The 16,343-nt window shown below is 49.5% G+C and overlaps 1 protein-coding gene across 1 annotated transcript; it reads left to right on the plus strand.

The window, feature by feature from the left end:
* The first annotated feature begins 6,421 nt into the window (after positions 1–6,421).
* Zp1 (zona pellucida glycoprotein 1) lies at positions 6,422–13,741 on the plus strand. Its single transcript, XM_020176187.2, has 12 exons — positions 6,422–6,614; positions 7,658–7,779; positions 8,019–8,379; positions 8,472–8,615; positions 9,100–9,287; positions 9,358–9,455; positions 11,344–11,471; positions 11,559–11,748; positions 11,845–11,989; positions 13,047–13,128; positions 13,222–13,329; positions 13,563–13,741. Exons 1-12 carry the CDS (start codon positions 6,443–6,445, stop codon positions 13,703–13,705), a joined length of 1,881 nt encoding a protein of 626 aa, XP_020031776.2. The 5' UTR covers positions 6,422–6,442; the 3' UTR covers positions 13,706–13,741.
* The last annotated feature ends 2,602 nt before the right edge of the window (positions 13,742–16,343 follow it).

The raw sequence follows: 16,343 nt of genomic DNA on the forward strand, positions 1-16,343 counted from the left end.
TCACTATGGCCACTGGCCTTGAGTCTCCAGGTGTCGAGAGTCACTCTCTGAAGCTGTTATTTCTTGGCTGGCAGGTTTACTGCTCTGGTAGTTTGTAAGAGATAAAGGGTAGAAGAATGCCTGATCTAATTGAAGAGCAAAGGGTGTTAATCTTGAAGTCTCCAGTGTGTAGACAAAGAGGAGAAAGATGTCAGTAATTAAGAAACACAGTAAACTGGGCAACATGCAAAGTGGTACACCAGGAGTTTTTCCCTTTTGTGGTCCTGGTTACATTTTTTCCCACTGTCTATTTCTTCCTTCCTTTTCCATGGAAACGAGTCATAGTAATCATCTAGCTGTTTCCTGCCTTTAGTTAATCCCTGGGCCCAAATAAGAAGTCAGTGCTCCTCAGCAAAAACAGCTTTTAAGCCCCCATTACAGGAAGAACAACAAGACACCATGATAGGCCAAGCCAGGCCCTGGACTGGGGTCAAGCCGCATACAGACTACTTAATCTATGCAAGGGTAACAAATAGTAGCATATTAGTTTCTAGGGACATCGTAACGAATTCCCACAAACGTCATGTCTTTGAACAGTATCTGTTTATTTCCATACAGTCTGGAAGCCAGAAGTCTGAATACAGCAGGGCCTCATTCTTTCCAAAGGTTCCAGGACCCTTTCTCGTGTCTGGTGGCTCCAGACCTTCCTTGGTGGGGGTTGCATAACTCCAGCCTCTCTCCCCCTGCGTCTCTCACAGGACACTTGTCATTGGATTTCTGGCCTACCTTGGATTCAAGACGGTCTCATCTTGAGAGCCTTAATTCACTTACATCTACAAAGCACTGTTTTTCCAAATAAGGTCACAGTCACCATGCCCAGGGATGGGATGTGGACATAGTTTTTGAGGGCCACCATTCAACACACTTCAGACAGCAAAAGCTAACATTTGTGGGGTACTTAGTGTCTGCAGACACCGAGCTAAGCACTTGACATACATTCGCTGATTTCACCCTCACACCTTCTGAGCCAGGCACTATTCCCATTTCCGCTCACAGAGGAGAAAACTGAGGCTCAGAGAGGCTAAGTGACACAGCCAAGCTGCTGAGCCCATGAGCAGAGTTGGTTAGCAAGCACAACTCTTCCCAGCTGCTGCCTTTTCCCAGGTTCTTGATTTCCTAAAGGAGGCACTGAGCTGCCTTTGCTGTTAACACACTCCCCTAGGCTTCTAGAAGCAACTCTACAGCAGACAGAGTTGCTTCCCTGGGTCACTCTGCAGGCCACCACGCAAAGTGGCCAGCTGCCTGCTGGCTTCCACAGACTTGAGCCCCCTCGGTGGAGTCCCTTCCATCTGACCCACCCTCCCCAACACTTAAAACAATAGTTTTAACATCACATCTAGATGTTCACCACGTGCAGACTGGGCTGCAGGCTTCAGATGGACTCACTCAGCCAAACCTCATAGCAAGGGCTGGGGCCATAGTTCTGCAGTAGAGCACTTGCCTAGCATGCATGTATGAGGCCTGGGTTCCTTCCCCAGCAGCCTGCCCTCCCCCCGAAAATGAACTCATTAAAAAAATTCATAACAACCCTGTGAGTTAGGTACTGTCACTAGCCCCATTTTACAGATGAGGAAAGCAAGTCACAGAGTAGGTAAGGGTCTGCCCTGAGGTCATTAGTGAGTGAGCAGAGAAGCTGGGACCCCTCCCAGGCCCACGAGCTCTGGCCCACAAGTGTTTGAAAGAATGCAGATTCATAATGGAGGACTCAGGGCTCTCGTTTCCAGATAGTTTGGCATCATTTTCTCAAAGGTGTCTGTATTTGTCAGTTTTCCTATGATGTGACAAAATATCTGAGAAAATCAACCTATAAAGAGAAAAGATGTACTTTGGCTTGTGGTTTCAGAGGTTTCAGAGGTTGGTTCCATTGTTTTGGGTCTGTCATGAGGCACTGAGGGAATGCCCTAGTGACTTGCTTCCTTACGCTAGGCCCTACCTCCTGAAGGTTCCACCACTTCCCAATCGTGGTCAGGATGCCAACTAAGCCTTTGGCACACGGCCTTTGGAGCACATTTAAAATCCAACCATTGCACTATCCTTCTGCCTTGGCCGTGCACAGGCTCTCTCCTTCCTTGCCATTTCCAGGGACTCTCCCCATGGGTCTCTGTGGGTCAGTCAGGAAATCCCTCTCTGTGTGTTATTTAATTCCATCCTGGCCATTACTATTCTCATCCCTGTTTTCCAAATAAGCATATAAGTAGCAGTGAACAGCAGACAAATCCAGGTGTCTCCACTACCCAGCTCATATCCTCATGGCCACCTAACCCCCACTGCAAAGAAAGCTCTCTCCACAATAGAAAGCAAACAGAGGGGCTGGCAGAGTGGCTCCAGTGGTAGAGCAAGGATGAGACCCTAATTTCAAACCCCAGTACTGACAAAAAGTAAAGATAAATAAATAAAAGAAAGCAAGCAAACAGAGGCAGAAGGAGAGGTGGAGCCAGGAATACCGCCTGGCAACCCCACATTTGGAATCAGTGTTGGATGAGAAGCAGGCTACTTATGTAGTGTTATGATATCCCCCCATGAGATTGTCGTAAGTTACAGAGAAACTCAATAGCTTTCCTATGGAGAACTACCTGGAAAACACCACCTTCTGCAAGTAACCTGAGTTGCAACACAGTTGTAGGACAAACCAGTGTGGCATTCCTCCTTGTAGGACACTACCTCACTTTGGGCTGTTCTGCCTGTTTGAGGATCCTCCAAATTCATATACTGAATCCCTTATCTCTGGTACCTCAGAATGTGACTGTATTTGGGTATAGGCCTTTACAAAAGTGGTTACGTAAGTTTAAATGAGGCCATATGGTGAGCTCTAATCCAATACGACTGGTGTCCTTAGAAGAAGAAATTTGGACACACACAGGGACACCCAGGGTTCATATGTACAGAGAAGAGACCACGGAGGCCATAGCAAGGAGACAGCCATTTACAAGACAAGGAGAGATGACTCAGAAGAGACCAGACCTACCACCACCTTGACCTTGGACTTCCAGCCTCCAGAACCATGGGAAAATAAATATTTGTGGGATTTTGTAGTGGCAGCTGGAGCTGGCTAAAACACTACCAAAAATATGTAATCTGAATCCAATCAGGGGAAATACTGGGCAAACCTACACTTTGAACCATTCTCAAAAAGCAAACCATCAAAAGTATCAAGGGCATGAAAAATAAGGAAGACAAAGGGACTGTTGCAGGTCAGAGGACCCATGGTATTGGATTGGAAGCCAGACTAGAAAAGCACTTTTCTCCTTCACTATAAAAGTCCTTATTAGGACAACTGCTGAATGGTGAGTAAGGTTTGTAGTTCAGAGAGGTGAGTTCATACCAGTGTTAATTTCCTGATTATGTTATTTTACTGTGGTTATTTGCTTTTTCTTATTTTAAGGAAATATACATTGAAATAATTATGGGTAAATGGGAACCAGTTTGCAAGTGACTCTCAAATGGTACAGAGGAGAATGTGTGTATGTGTGAGTGTGTGCATGCATGTGTGTGCACGTGTGTGTGTGTGTGTGTGTGTGTGTGATACTCAGAGAAAGAGAACTAGAGCAAATGTGAAAAGGTAAGGGTTAACATCAGAGGAAACTGGGAGAAAGTTATATAGAAATTCTTTTCTGTAAACCTAAAAAACCTGGCATTACTTTAAAGTAAAAAAAGTTTAGAGGCGGCCAGGCAGATAGTTCAAGAGACCCTACCTCAAAAATACCCAACACAAAACAGGGTGGTGGAGTGGCTCAGCAGTAGCATGCATAATTAGCAAGCATTAGTTCCTGAGTTCAAACCTCTGTACCAGCAAAAAAAAAAAAAAAAAGTGTGGGTCTGGGAGTGTGGCTCAGTGGCAGAGCACTGGCCTAACATGTTTGAGGTCCTGGGTTCAATCCCCAACTGTTCCCTCCCCCCTCAGCCCCCCCAAAAAAGTGCCAGGTACTGGCTTAAAAAAGTTTGAGACACTTTGTCCTTCCAGGAAAGCCCACCTCACCTTCTGACTTCATCTTTCCCCCTCCACTCCCAGCCCTTCTCCAGCACGCCCTCTTTTGTTTTTTTTTTCTTTTGGTGGCAATACCAGAGTTTGAACTCAGGGCCTCACACTTGCTAGACAGGCACTCTGCCACTTGAGCCACTCTGCCAGTCCTTTTTTTTGTTGGGTATTTTCAAGATAAGGTCTCATGAACTATTTGCCCAGGGTTGTCTTTGAACTACAGTCCTCCTAATCACTGCCTCCCAAGTAGCTAGGATTATAGGCATAAGCCATCGGCACCAGGCCAGCCCTCATTCTTGAAGTCATTTTCCTCCAGGAACACCTCCACAACCCCACCCTGGTCGTTGCCTCTATCCACTCTTCCCTGGGAGGCACCCACGTTCATCATTGTCAAGCACCAAATCACTGCCACATGCTAGTTAATATACCCATGATTGGCCTCTTTCAGACTTCCTGACCACCCTGCTAGGTAGGCAGCATCTACCATCTGCAACATGCAGAGGGGAAACCCAAAGCTCAGAAGCAATGATGCATCCCTGGTAGGGATGCTATAGGGGCTGGATTGGAACCAGCCTATAGCTACCAACCACGTGCTCTCCCAGCTGTTCCCAGCGCTAAGGACTCATGTTTCCAGAATTTGCTGAGCTCAGATTCTGCGGGGCTCCAGGTGAGGCACTTGCATGAATTAGTTTCCCAAAAGAAAGGATTGGGATAACCCTCAGAGGATGGGGGAGCTATGACAGCTGGTGCACTAAGGACTTGAAACAACCAGGCCTTAGTAAACATTGCAACCTGTGAGCCATCCTTGTGTTAATAGATGTTGTCTCTTAGAACTGTTCTAGATGAACAGGAAAACTAAGAAGACAGTAGAGTTCCAGTGGACCCCACACTGTTTTCCCTGTAATTAACAGCTTCCTTTCCCTCCTAACAACATCTTATTACAGTACATTTGTTACAATAGTGAATGGATTGGATACAATGGATACATTGTTGTTAGTTGAAGTCAATTTCTTTAGCTTTTCCCAATGTCTTTTTCTCTTCCACCATTCCATCCAGGATGACCCCTTAGTTCATTTGTCATTTTTAGCTTGAATGCCCCTTATCCAAAATGCTTGGAACCAGAAGTGTTTGGATATCGAGATTTTTTTTTGATTTTGAAATATTTGCATATTCACAATAAGATATCTTGGGGATGGGACCCAAGACTAAACTTGAAATTCATATACATTTTATGCACATAGCCTGGAGGTAATTTTGTTGTTTTTGTTTTGTTGTTTCTGAGACAGAGCCTCCCTTTGTAGCCCAGGCTGGCCTCCAACTCTAGATCCTCCTGCCTCAGCCTCCTGAGTGTTGGCATTACAGGCTTGTATCACCACGCCAAATTTTAAGTGTGTCTGTGTTTTGAATGTGACCCACTACAAGGACAGGTGTGGAATTCTCCACTTTTGCCATCATGTTGGAGCTCAAAAAAGGAGCGTTTTGGAGTTGGGATTTTCAGACTGAGGGTGCTCACCTGTAATAAATGGATTACCTGGCTTAGTTCTGGGGAGCCCTATTATTGTGGGAATCTCAAGCTGAGATATGGGATACTGAGGCAGTTTGGCAGGAAGCAACATTTATTGTGCCGGCACAGACTCAGCAGACTCGTGTCCAAAGGCTGAGCCCTGAGAACAAAGAGTTCTCCCTTTACATATCCTTGCAAGCAGGTTACAGAACAAAAAGCAAGGCTCAACCAACATATAGCTGCATGTGACTTCATTGGCTATTTTATTCCCCCAGTGCAATGTGACCTTCATGTTTGAATTCTTTAAGTTTTCTCTCTCTTGCTTTGCCATCCCTTCCCCCTGCCTCATTATCAAAACACAGCCTATCTGTTTCTCTTCTGGTCCTCCTCCCTGCTACACTCTAAGGTGCTAGCAGTCTGATTGCTCACCTTTCCCCCCCACCTGTTATCCATGGAGAGAGAGCCTTGCCCCAGGAACTGAAAGGAAGCTACCTAGCCTTCAGTTCCCTGTGGGTCTGAGCTCTAGGGCAAGCAGAAGGCCTTGGACTACTGTCTAGGCAGGAAGGAATGAGAAGGATAGTGGGAGAAGGGGTACCGATCCTGTCCCATAGCCCACTTGCAGCCTCCGCTTTTCTAGAAAGTTCCCTCCTCCCCCTAGGGAGCCACAAGCACTCAGGGAACAAGGTCAAGCTTTGGCTATAAGGCAGAAGCCAGTGATGGGCCCTGGGTTAGAGGCCTCCTTTTATGCCTCTGGGGTAGGAGTTTCACCATGGCCCCTGGTGGCCAGGCGGGCACTCCCCCAGGTGGACCTCCTTTGCCTTTTGAGGCTGCTGCTTGCTGCCTTCCCAATATAAGGCCTGGCCCTGGTCTGGTGGCAAGGTGGTAGGGGCTGTTGTGGGTGTTTGAGGACAGGAGATTTCATCATGGCCTGGGATCACTACATGACCCTGCTACTGCTGGTGGCAGCCACCCTGGGCCTGGGTCAGGGACCACATCCCGACTTTGGCCTCCAGCACAGATATGATTGTGGGGTCCGGGGCATGCAGCTACTGGTGTTCCCCAGACCAGGCCAGACCATCCTTTTCAAGGTGCTGGGTAAGTGCTGGCAGAAGGTCCGTCCCCTCCCAGGCCTAAGCTGCTGCAAGGATGGGGCTGGGCCTTCCTCTGGAGCAAGAGGAAGTGAGCAAGAAGAGCGAGAACAGGAGGGGAGGGGAGGCTTCTCACCTCCTCACCCCCTCTCGCCACACAAAGGGGTATCAAGGGAGGAGAGTTGCCCAGCTCAGTCTCCCTGGCCACCAGGGCAGTGTCTCCCACATCACCGTGCACCTGGCCATCTTGTTGAGAGGCAGGTCCTGACTCAGGCTCTGCATTTCGACCCACACCCCACTGAGGCGAGGCTGCTGGCCCACAAGCCACTGTCTGTGGCTGGGACCTAATGGATGTGGCCTGGTCTGAAAAAGAGGGGTGTGGTTTTGAAATGAGACTCAGATCTGCTGGTCCTAACCTGTGTGCTTTTGGGCAACTGACCTGACCTTGCTAAGCCTCATCTGCAAGGTGGAAAAGGTGACCCCCACCCCCACCACCAACAACCTTGCCATGTGCACTGAACAGGAATGCTGGCCCACCCCAGAGGGCACCCTAGCTGTTCAGGCTAACAAGGTAGGTGAGCACCTGGCAGGTGACTGTAACAGCCAATTAATGTGGCAAATGAGCTCAGTTGTTTCTACAGAAGTCAGGGCTGGAACCTTCTACCCCTCATTGTGTGCATCTAATAAAGCTCACACACCTTCAGACCGCAGCTGCCTCAGCCACAAGATGAGTACAACTAAGCTTAAAGAAATGTTGAGAAGTGCTCAGCCCATTCCTAAGACCTAAGGGTCCTCTTACACCACAGCTTTGTGCCAGCCTGCTACTGTGCTGCCCTCCAGAGCCCTAACTAGACTCACTTGTCCTCTTACAGAAGTAGAAATTGAGACGAGAATTGGAAAGAGATTTGCTCAGGACCACACATGGCAAGCTCATAGCCAAGCTAGGCCTGGAATGGGGTCTCCAGCCTTGTGCATGGGAAGTCTTTTCAGCTCTTCAGGAACCTCTAGCTCCAGCCTTCAGCACCCCTGTGCCTTCCTCCCCCTCCCCAGATGAATTTGGGAACCGATTTGAGGTGAATAACTGCTCCATCTGCTACCATTGGGTCACCTCTGAACCCCAGGAGCCCGCCGTCTTCTCTGCTGATTACAAAGGCTGCCATGTGCTGGAGAAGGTAGGTGCAGGTCGCTGCTCAGGGGCCAGCTGGGAGAACTTGTCCTAACACAGCCCCTCTTTGGCCAGGGGAACAGGAGCCCAAGATTGGCTGTGAGTGGGTGGGTGATGGAGGCTAAGTTCCAGGACCTACCACAAGTCCGGCTCCTTGCCTGTCAGCCCTCTCAGCTCTGGCCTACCCTCCCCTGCCCGAGGAGCCAGTTAACCTCACCAGTTTCTCTCTCTGACTCTCACCTGCAGGATGGACATTACTACCTGAGGGTATTCATAGAAGCTGTGCTGCCTGATGGCCGTGTGGATGTAGCACAAGCTGTCACTCTGATCTGCCCCAAACCTGACCACGCCTGGACTCTGGACCCTCCCCTAATACCACCTACCATGTCCTCATCTTCTACCCCTCATACTCTTCCCCTCCATTCCACCTCCAGCCACTCCTGGACTGACTCTGGCTATGCCTTTTCTAGTGCATTGTACCCAGAGCACAGCTTTGTCTACCCAACTCCTTCACCATTCCTGGAACCTGGACCTGCCCTCTCCACTCTGCCTCAACCCCAGTGGGGCACGACGGGACACTGGGAAGCAACAGAGCCTTATTACATAGGTATGTAGGGCTTCTCTGTGCACTTACCTTCTGCGTCTAGAGCCTTTGGGCCCTAAGAAGCCATTTCCTCACCTCCCTGTCACAAACTCTAGGTACCCATCTATCCCAGGAGCAGTGCCAGGTGGCCTCTGGGCACATCCCCTGCATGGTAAGAAGTAAATATAAGGAAGCCTGTCAGAAGGCCGGCTGCTGCTATGACAACACCAGAGAGGTACCCTGTTACTATGGCAACACAGGTACAATCTCCCACACCAAGTGCAATCCTGCTCCTCTGGATCCTGACTCAGCAGAAGAGGTGCCCCCTTCAACTGGCTGAGATCTCTCATGTCCAGTCCAGGAAAGCCAAAGTGGATCACAGATATCCTTAGATGGAGAACTGCCTGCCGCAACTTGTCTTCTAACACTTGTCCCAGGGAACTGTCACAGATCTATCTTCACATAAGCCCTGACCTTTAGATCTGAAACTTCCTGGTTTGGATGATAAATCATACAGTGACCTTATTTCTAAGGTGTATTTCAATCCTTTTGTTCCATGGAGGAGAAAAATCAGTCCATAGAAAAATCAGCCCAGGCCAACACTGGCCTTAAGTAGGGGCAAGAAAGTCCAGGACTTGTGATGCCTAGGCCAACTGGAAGCCACTCAGCTCATTACCCATCTCTGCTGGATGGACACTAAGCCCCAAGTCCCTGATCTACCTTTTGGTTCTGCCTTTGTTCCAGCCACCATCCAGTGTTTCAGAAGTGGCTACTTCATCCTGGTCATGTCCCAAGAAATGGCCTTGGCACACAGGATCACACTGGCTAATGTCCACCTGGCCTACGCCCCTACCCGCTGCTCTCCAACCCAGAAGACAAGAGATTTTGTGATTTTCCATGTCCCTCTCACCCACTGTGGTACCACTGTCCAGGTAGGAGCAGGACGTGGGCTAGCACCGAGTCCTTCTCCTGGGAGGGCCTCACCGCTGTCTCCTCCTGCAGGTGGTTGGCAACCAGCTCATCTATGAGAACCAGTTGGTGTCTGACATTCATGTCCAAGAGGGGCCACAGGGTTCCATCACTCGGGATAGCACCTTCCGGTGAGGAGGGGGAGCCCACCTGGGCCAGATGTGAGCCTGGGGTGTGGGGGAACACAGGATGGCTGAGGACAGGTTTTGGAGCCAGCTGGGACAAATCCACACTCTGCTCTTGCCTAATGTATGACCTTAAATGAGCTCCTTACCTCTTTTGGTCTCCCCTGCAAGGCTGGGGCAATGCCCATCTCAGGGCCGATGGGAGCACTCAGTGCTCTGTCTGTGCCTGGTGTGTGGGACACAGGAAGCGGCCAATAGTAGCTCCTGAGGGAGCTCTGCCTTTATCCCTCTGAGAACTGAGCTGGAACAACTGAAACATCCCCTTCCAGTCCCCTGGAAACAGCTGTTGTCACCTGCTGCTCTAGGGTCATGATGCCACAGATAAGGCAGAAGTTATCTCAGGCAGAGAATACCTTCTGAGAATGGTGGAGGAAGGAGCTGGGGAGAGACCCCCAGTGAAGAGGCTTCCTGGACCAGCTAGCTCAGGTGGCACAACTATCTAGGATACCAGTAGGAGGACACTAAGGGAAGCTTCTCTTGTCACACCTGGTTTTGAATTTCCATGCTACTGTGTGACCAGTGGCAAGGTGCCTAACTAAGCCTGTGTCCCCTGCTGGAGAGAGCCATGGGGTATATATATATATATGGACTTGGCACCATATAGACGCCCAGATTTCTATCCCCTTCTTCCCACCCTACTTTCCATGTGGGTATGAGGTGGGTGGATGGGTTTCAGGGTCTAAATGTCTTCTGCTTTTAAGCACAGAGGACTTACAGCCTGGGAACTGGGGGCACAGGTCCGTGTCCTGCTTTACACTCTTGGACTTAAGAGTTATGAGAGCAGTCAGAATTCAGCCTAGTAGCCAGGGATTCCCAGAGGGCCAGAGAAGGAAGAGGGAAACAGCTGTAGCCCATCAGGACTAAGCAGGAAGGCCCCAGAGACACAAGGAAGCAAAGGGCAAGAGGCCTTCAGACCTAGGAGCAATGGCTACAGCTACAAAGCACTGTGGCACCAGGCCTTCTGGGTTCAGGGTATGGGCTCCACAGGGAGTGTGTGTGAGTTGCTGCCATGGCCATGTAGCTAGTGAGGGAGCGAAACACTGTGTCAGGCCGGCTGCAGTGACAAGCAAGACCCTGATGTATCATCTTCTGGCCTCACACAATCCTGAGGGAGGAAACTGAGGCTTCTACTGAGTGACTTGCTCCTGCCCCCATACCTGTAAATACTAAGACTCAAGCCTAGGTCTGCCCACCAGACTCCAAGCACCTCAAAGGTCAGTACAGAGCAGACATCAGTGGGTCACCAGGACAGGCCCAACAAGGTGCCATACCCCAAGATCACTGTTGTCTTGATCCTGCGTGCATCCATACCTACAGCATGACCTGGCACAGTGAGCTGGAACTGCCCTGAGAAGACCAGGTGGGTAGAAGATGGGGCGAGCTATTTTCACCTTGGTGATAACAATCGCCCTAGTGACTGCTTGGGGAGTACCCTTCCATCCTCTGGAGGGTACCCCATTTGTTACATCATCCACAGAGTTGGTACCTCCTTTTTTTTTTTTTTCTTTGTGGGACTGGGATTTTGAATTTGGGACTTTGCACTCACAAAGTAGGTGCTCTACCATTGAGCCACAACTCCAGTCCATTTTGCTGTAGTTATTTTGCTAGGAAGGCGCTGCGCTCTACTGCTTGAGTCACCAGCCCACTGTGGTTATTTTGAAGATAGACACTCGAGAACAATTTGCCTGGGATGACCTTGAACCACAGTCGTCCCAAGTAGCTAGGGTTACAAACATGAGCCACCAGTGCCCAGCTGGTTTCTGCTTTATTAAGTATACCAATTGCTCTGATTCTGTGACTTTTCCCCCACCCTCTTGCTCTTGGATGACTTCAGGCTTCATGTCCGCTGTATCTTCAATGCTGGTGACTTCCTACCCATCCAGGCATCCATCTACCCACCCCCATCACCTGCCCCTGTGACACAGGTTGGTCCCCTGCGGCTGGAGATGCGAATTGCCAAAGGTAAGGCAATCCCTGCTGCTTTCTCTTCCTGTGCCCACTTCCTCCATGCACAGCCTGCCCTAGGCTCACAAGCCCCTCTCCCTGCAGACCAAACTTTTAGCACCTACTATGGGGAAAAGGACTATCCCCTCGTGAGGGTGCTTCAGGAGCCTGTCCATGTGGAAGTCCGTCTCCTGCAGAGAACAGACCCCAGTCTGGTCCTGGTGCTACACGAGTGCTGGGCCACTCCCAGCGCCAACCCCTTCCAGCAGCCTCAGTGGCCCATCCTGTCTGATGGGTGAGTAGAAGCAGGTGACTGAGCCACCTAGAGGGCCCCTCCTGCCCTGCTGCCTGCCTCACATCCCTGAGGAGGCCACATGACTCTCCTTCCTAGGTGTCCTTTCAGGGGTGACAGCTACAGAACCCAAATGGTAGCCTTGGACAGGGCAGAGCTGCCATTCAGTTCTCACTACCAACGCTTCACTGTTGCCACCTTCACCCTCCTGGACTCCAGCTCCCAGAGAGCCCTCAGGGGAGAGGTGAGGAGGACCCAGGTCCCTCGCGTCTGGCCCCATCTGTTGATTGGGTCACCAAATCCTTCCAGCACCCTTTGAGCTAATGTAAATATCCCAGAATGAGGGCTGGCTTTTACCAAGTGTCATGGACAGGAGCAGGTACAAAGTCTGTCAGAGAGACCTGTAAACAACTTGGGAAGGCGGAACGGAAGTACTGTGCCCAGCTACAATCAACCCTAAATCTAAATCAGTGGTTGTACTCTAGAGTGGCCTAGCTTCTGATTCTAAAAATGATAATGTGTTCAACTTCTGGTTTGAATTTTTTATAACCTCTCCAGACAGTAAAAGTGAACAAACCTAAGTGAAAACCTAAGATAGGCTTAGGTTTTCTACTTAACATACAAATGTCACCGTAGGCAACACACTATTGTACAAGTCTCGGTCAGTTGCACAATCAATCTGTTGCATAATGTACTCAGATCTATTTTTAAATCACTGTGTATTACTCCATCATATAGACCAATTCCACTAGTAAGGTACTGCTTAGGACACTTCGTTCTCATTGTCTGTGTGCTGTTTCCTGAGCCAAGAGACAGACACCCAAGGGTGGAACCTGCTGGTGCTATTATGTTAGGTCACAGCCTCCTGCTTCAAGTTTCTGGAAGCAGTAGTGACTTGTCTTCTCATCTGCCCCAGCCACTGATCTCTGGGGATTAGGAAGATGGCAGTCCTGCTGTCTGGTCAAGCCCTACCTCCAGAGAATGCCTTGTTGGCAGTGGAGGGGGAGGGAGTGGACGGCCTCCTGAGGCAGTGGTGGTGAGGCAGACTGAGGGCTGGGGCTCTCCCCAGTGCAGCAGTTCCTGCTCACAAGGTCTCCTCCTGCAGACATGGGCCCCAGATTGGGAGCACCTCTTATCTGGCAGTGTCCTTGTTCTCAAGTCAGCACTCCCAGGTTTCTTTTGCCGGCCTGGCTGACAGCAGCAGAGACTTGACCCTGCTCCCGGATCCCTCATCCCTACCTCAGTGCCTCCTGTCCTGAGGCACCAAGCCAGCCCTCTCCTTCATGTTCTTCTTCCCCCAGGTCTACTTCTTCTGCAATGCCTCTGCCTGCTACCCAGCAGGGTTGGAGATGTGCTCAACGGTGTGCAGTTCTGGGACTACACGTGAGTCTGGGATGGGGTGTTGTTTGTTCTCATTGGTCCTCGGGCTTCTGGGCCACAAGGAACTGAAAACAATGTATCACTCTTCCTGGTCAGGACGGCGACGATCTTCAGGGCACCACAACACCACTGGCAGGCCCCTGGACATCGTGAGCTCTCCAGGAGCTGTGGGCTTTGAGGACTCATATGAACTGCAGTCCCCAGGTACCAGGGCTTGTGGGTGAGCCCTTTAGGCCTTGGCCCCCTCTACGAGTAAAACAGGGACGCTTTGGCCATCATGAGAGCAGGAGACGGTGTAACCGCATTCAATGGGGAGCTAAGCAAAGATAGCCCTGGTCCCCTTATCTGCACAAAGGCAGCTTCCAGCCCGCTATGGTTGGAAGGTCAATTTGGAGGATAGTATGAGCCCAAGACCCTTCTATCCCCTTCTCTGGCAGGCTCCAACGGGAACTCCAACCTGAGGCCTCTGCTCTGGGTGCTCCTCTTGCTGCTGGCTATTGCCCTGGTCGTGGGGGTTGGTATTTTTGTGGGCCTAAGCCAGACCTGGGCCCAGAAGCTCTGGGAAGGCACCACTCGGTGAGTGGGCTCAATAAAACACTGTTCCAAACCCTGAAAACAGGTGTGGAAAAGTGATTTATGAAACCTAGAACAGAATTGCTTCTTGTCCAAGAAACTGGCTAGAGCCAGCTGTTATTTCAGAACTGTGACTTCTATTGCAAATAGTCACACATCCATAATGACTGTATACAGTGGTCCTGTAAGATGATAATGGAACTGAGAACTTCCTGCCACCTGTGATGCCATCACCACCATAACATAGAACAGTGCAACACATTACTCACGTGTGTGATGCTGGTGTGAACAAGCCGGAATTGCTATACGTGTGTGTACAGGACATACAGTCACACATGGTACATAGTACTTGGTAATGACTATGTTGCTAGTTTATGTATTTCCTGTACTATGCTTTTGACCACTAGTTTGGAATGTACTTTTCACTGTGAAATAGCTCAGTTATGCCACACATCTTGTTTATTAATCTTTTGTGTCAAGAGCAATTGATGCACTCCTCCTCGGTGTGTAAGGACTCCATGATATTCACCTAAGGAAGCAGCCTCAGCATTTTCTGACATCAGGCAACTCATCGCAGTACTTAATACATGTCCCAGCTTAGGTGGCATCTGTCTCCCAGAGCTGGATGGGGAGTCTTTGCCTCTTGGCAAGGAAAGTCCACATTCCAGGCTGAGGACCAGCACAGGCCAGGTGTGTGAGGGACAACTCATGGCACAAAGAACAGACACAGCTGGGAATCAAGAGCCTAGCAGGAACTAATACTCAGCAAGAGTTCTAGACTTTCCTCCCACGGAGGAGAGCACAGGAATTCCATTGTAGGGACTGTCTTGCAGGTAAGGGGAAGCCAAAGTGCCCAGGGGCAAAGAGGTGGACCCAAGTTCACTCTTCATGGTCCCACACTGTGCCTCACAGCCTACCACTAAAGGACACTGGGCTATACTGTGACCACCAGCCTTCCTCCCATGGTCTCCCTTCTAGTCAACTGGCACAACTGAATGGTGGCCTGCTGCCGCCTGTCTGTATGGCCATCAGACTGGGTAGCTCCAGTCTGGCTTTTTTGTTGGCAGAGGGGAGGGAGGGTCAGCACACTTGAGTTTGCTAGGCAGGCACTCTTACCATTTGAGCCATTCTGCCAGCCCTTGTTTTGTGATGGGTTTTTCCAGATAGTCTCGTGAACTAACTATATGCCAGTGCTGGGTTTGAACCACCATCCTGACCTCTGCCCCTGAACAGACTTACAGGCCCAGCCTGGCTTTATAGTTCAGTTTGCCATGTCTGACTTGGACTTTCATGTGACTCAGCAGAAAACTTTGCAGATGGACCCAGAAGGCTGAGAGAGCAGGATGTGGGGCTTAGCCCCAAGGGGGATAGGGAGAAGAATGTGGGAAAGAAGTCAGAACTCAAGATTCAGACACATTTCTGGGCCTCAAGTAGGGCATGAGTTTAAACAGCTGGTGCAAAGGGAACTAAGGTGTTCAGGTCAGGCCAGTGGACTTCACACACCACAGGGCTTCTCCACCCCACCCCTGGCTCTAATCAACTGGATCTTTTCTGTCTTCAGAGTATGGTCAGACAGACTCTCATGTCAGGCTGTTACAGTCTCTGCTGCTTACCCACTTTGTGATTTTAAGTGACTTACTGAACTTCTCTGGGTCTCAGCTTATAAAACTTATTCTCATTCTATAAATTTAGGAATATTAGATAAAATGAATTGATAAGGATGCTTAGACTAGTACACAAGAGCCAACATTTACTGAATGCTATCAACTACTAACTAGAATTTCTCTTCCTGCCCCAAACCTAATGTTTCCCTTGTTTTCGTTTGGTTGGTATGAAAAGCTTACAGGCCAAGATGAGGAGAGGCAGCAACTGTTGGCTTCAGGCTTTTCTAAGAGGCACACTGTGGCAGGGTGACCCAGGCACCTGACACAGAAGTCCTGCCTTCCATTTGTGGCTACCGATGGCTAGTTCTGCCCAGCTTCCTGCTTCTTACACAGGAGGGCATAGGAATATCCTGCAGGGTTTGTGGAATTAGGGGGTATTCGTAATGGGGCTGGCTGGAGGAATGAGGCTGACTTGCTCTTGGAGATAGGGGCTCCAGTTCCATGAACGTCCTCTTACTCCTAAGGTGGATCTAGGAGTGGCATCATCTCTGCTTGAACTAATTAGAGTCACATTGTGACTTTAGCCTTTTTAAAAAAAGAACACAGGGGTAGATATCTTGCATCATCTATCATTTTTAATAGGCATATTCCCTGTTTTAATCAAGACACATTTGCTATTTAGAAGCCTGTTGTTATGGATAACAAGCACTGAGCACAACTTGTTCAACATCTACTTCTTTGTATACTATTTTCTTAAGACTCACAGGTAGAACTACTGGGTCAAAAGCCACATCCTTCCGATGGCTGGGCTCTGGGACGATGGGTGCCTGTTCCCCCACAAACCAATATCACACTAAATCTTTGTCTATCTCAGTGGCAGAAGGCAAGCAGCATTAGTCTTCAAATGGATCTCCCTGATTAGAAGTTATGCACTTTCACAGCCACTTGTATCTTGCAAATTACCCTTCATGGTTTTAACCTGTCCTCCATTTATTTCCTTGTCTGTAAAGAGCTTTCACCAATCAAGGGATCAATATCTTC

This window comes from Castor canadensis, chromosome 1, assembly GCF_047511655.1.
Source record: "Castor canadensis chromosome 1, mCasCan1.hap1v2, whole genome shotgun sequence".
NCBI lineage: Eukaryota > Metazoa > Chordata > Mammalia > Rodentia > Castoridae > Castor > Castor canadensis.

Bases quoted from the DNA above. Each gene is read 5' to 3' on its own strand.
- Zp1 (XM_020176187.2), top strand. From the start codon at position 6,443: ATGGCCTGGGATCACTACATGACCCTGCTACTGCTGGTGGCAGCCACC. The intron at 9,456-11,343 runs GTGAGGAGGGGG...GGATGACTTCAG, and splicing joins ACTCGGGATAGCACCTTCCG to GCTTCATGTCCGCTGTATCT. The intron at 13,129-13,221 runs GTGAGTCTGGGA...CTTCCTGGTCAG, and splicing joins GTGCAGTTCTGGGACTACAC to GACGGCGACGATCTTCAGGG.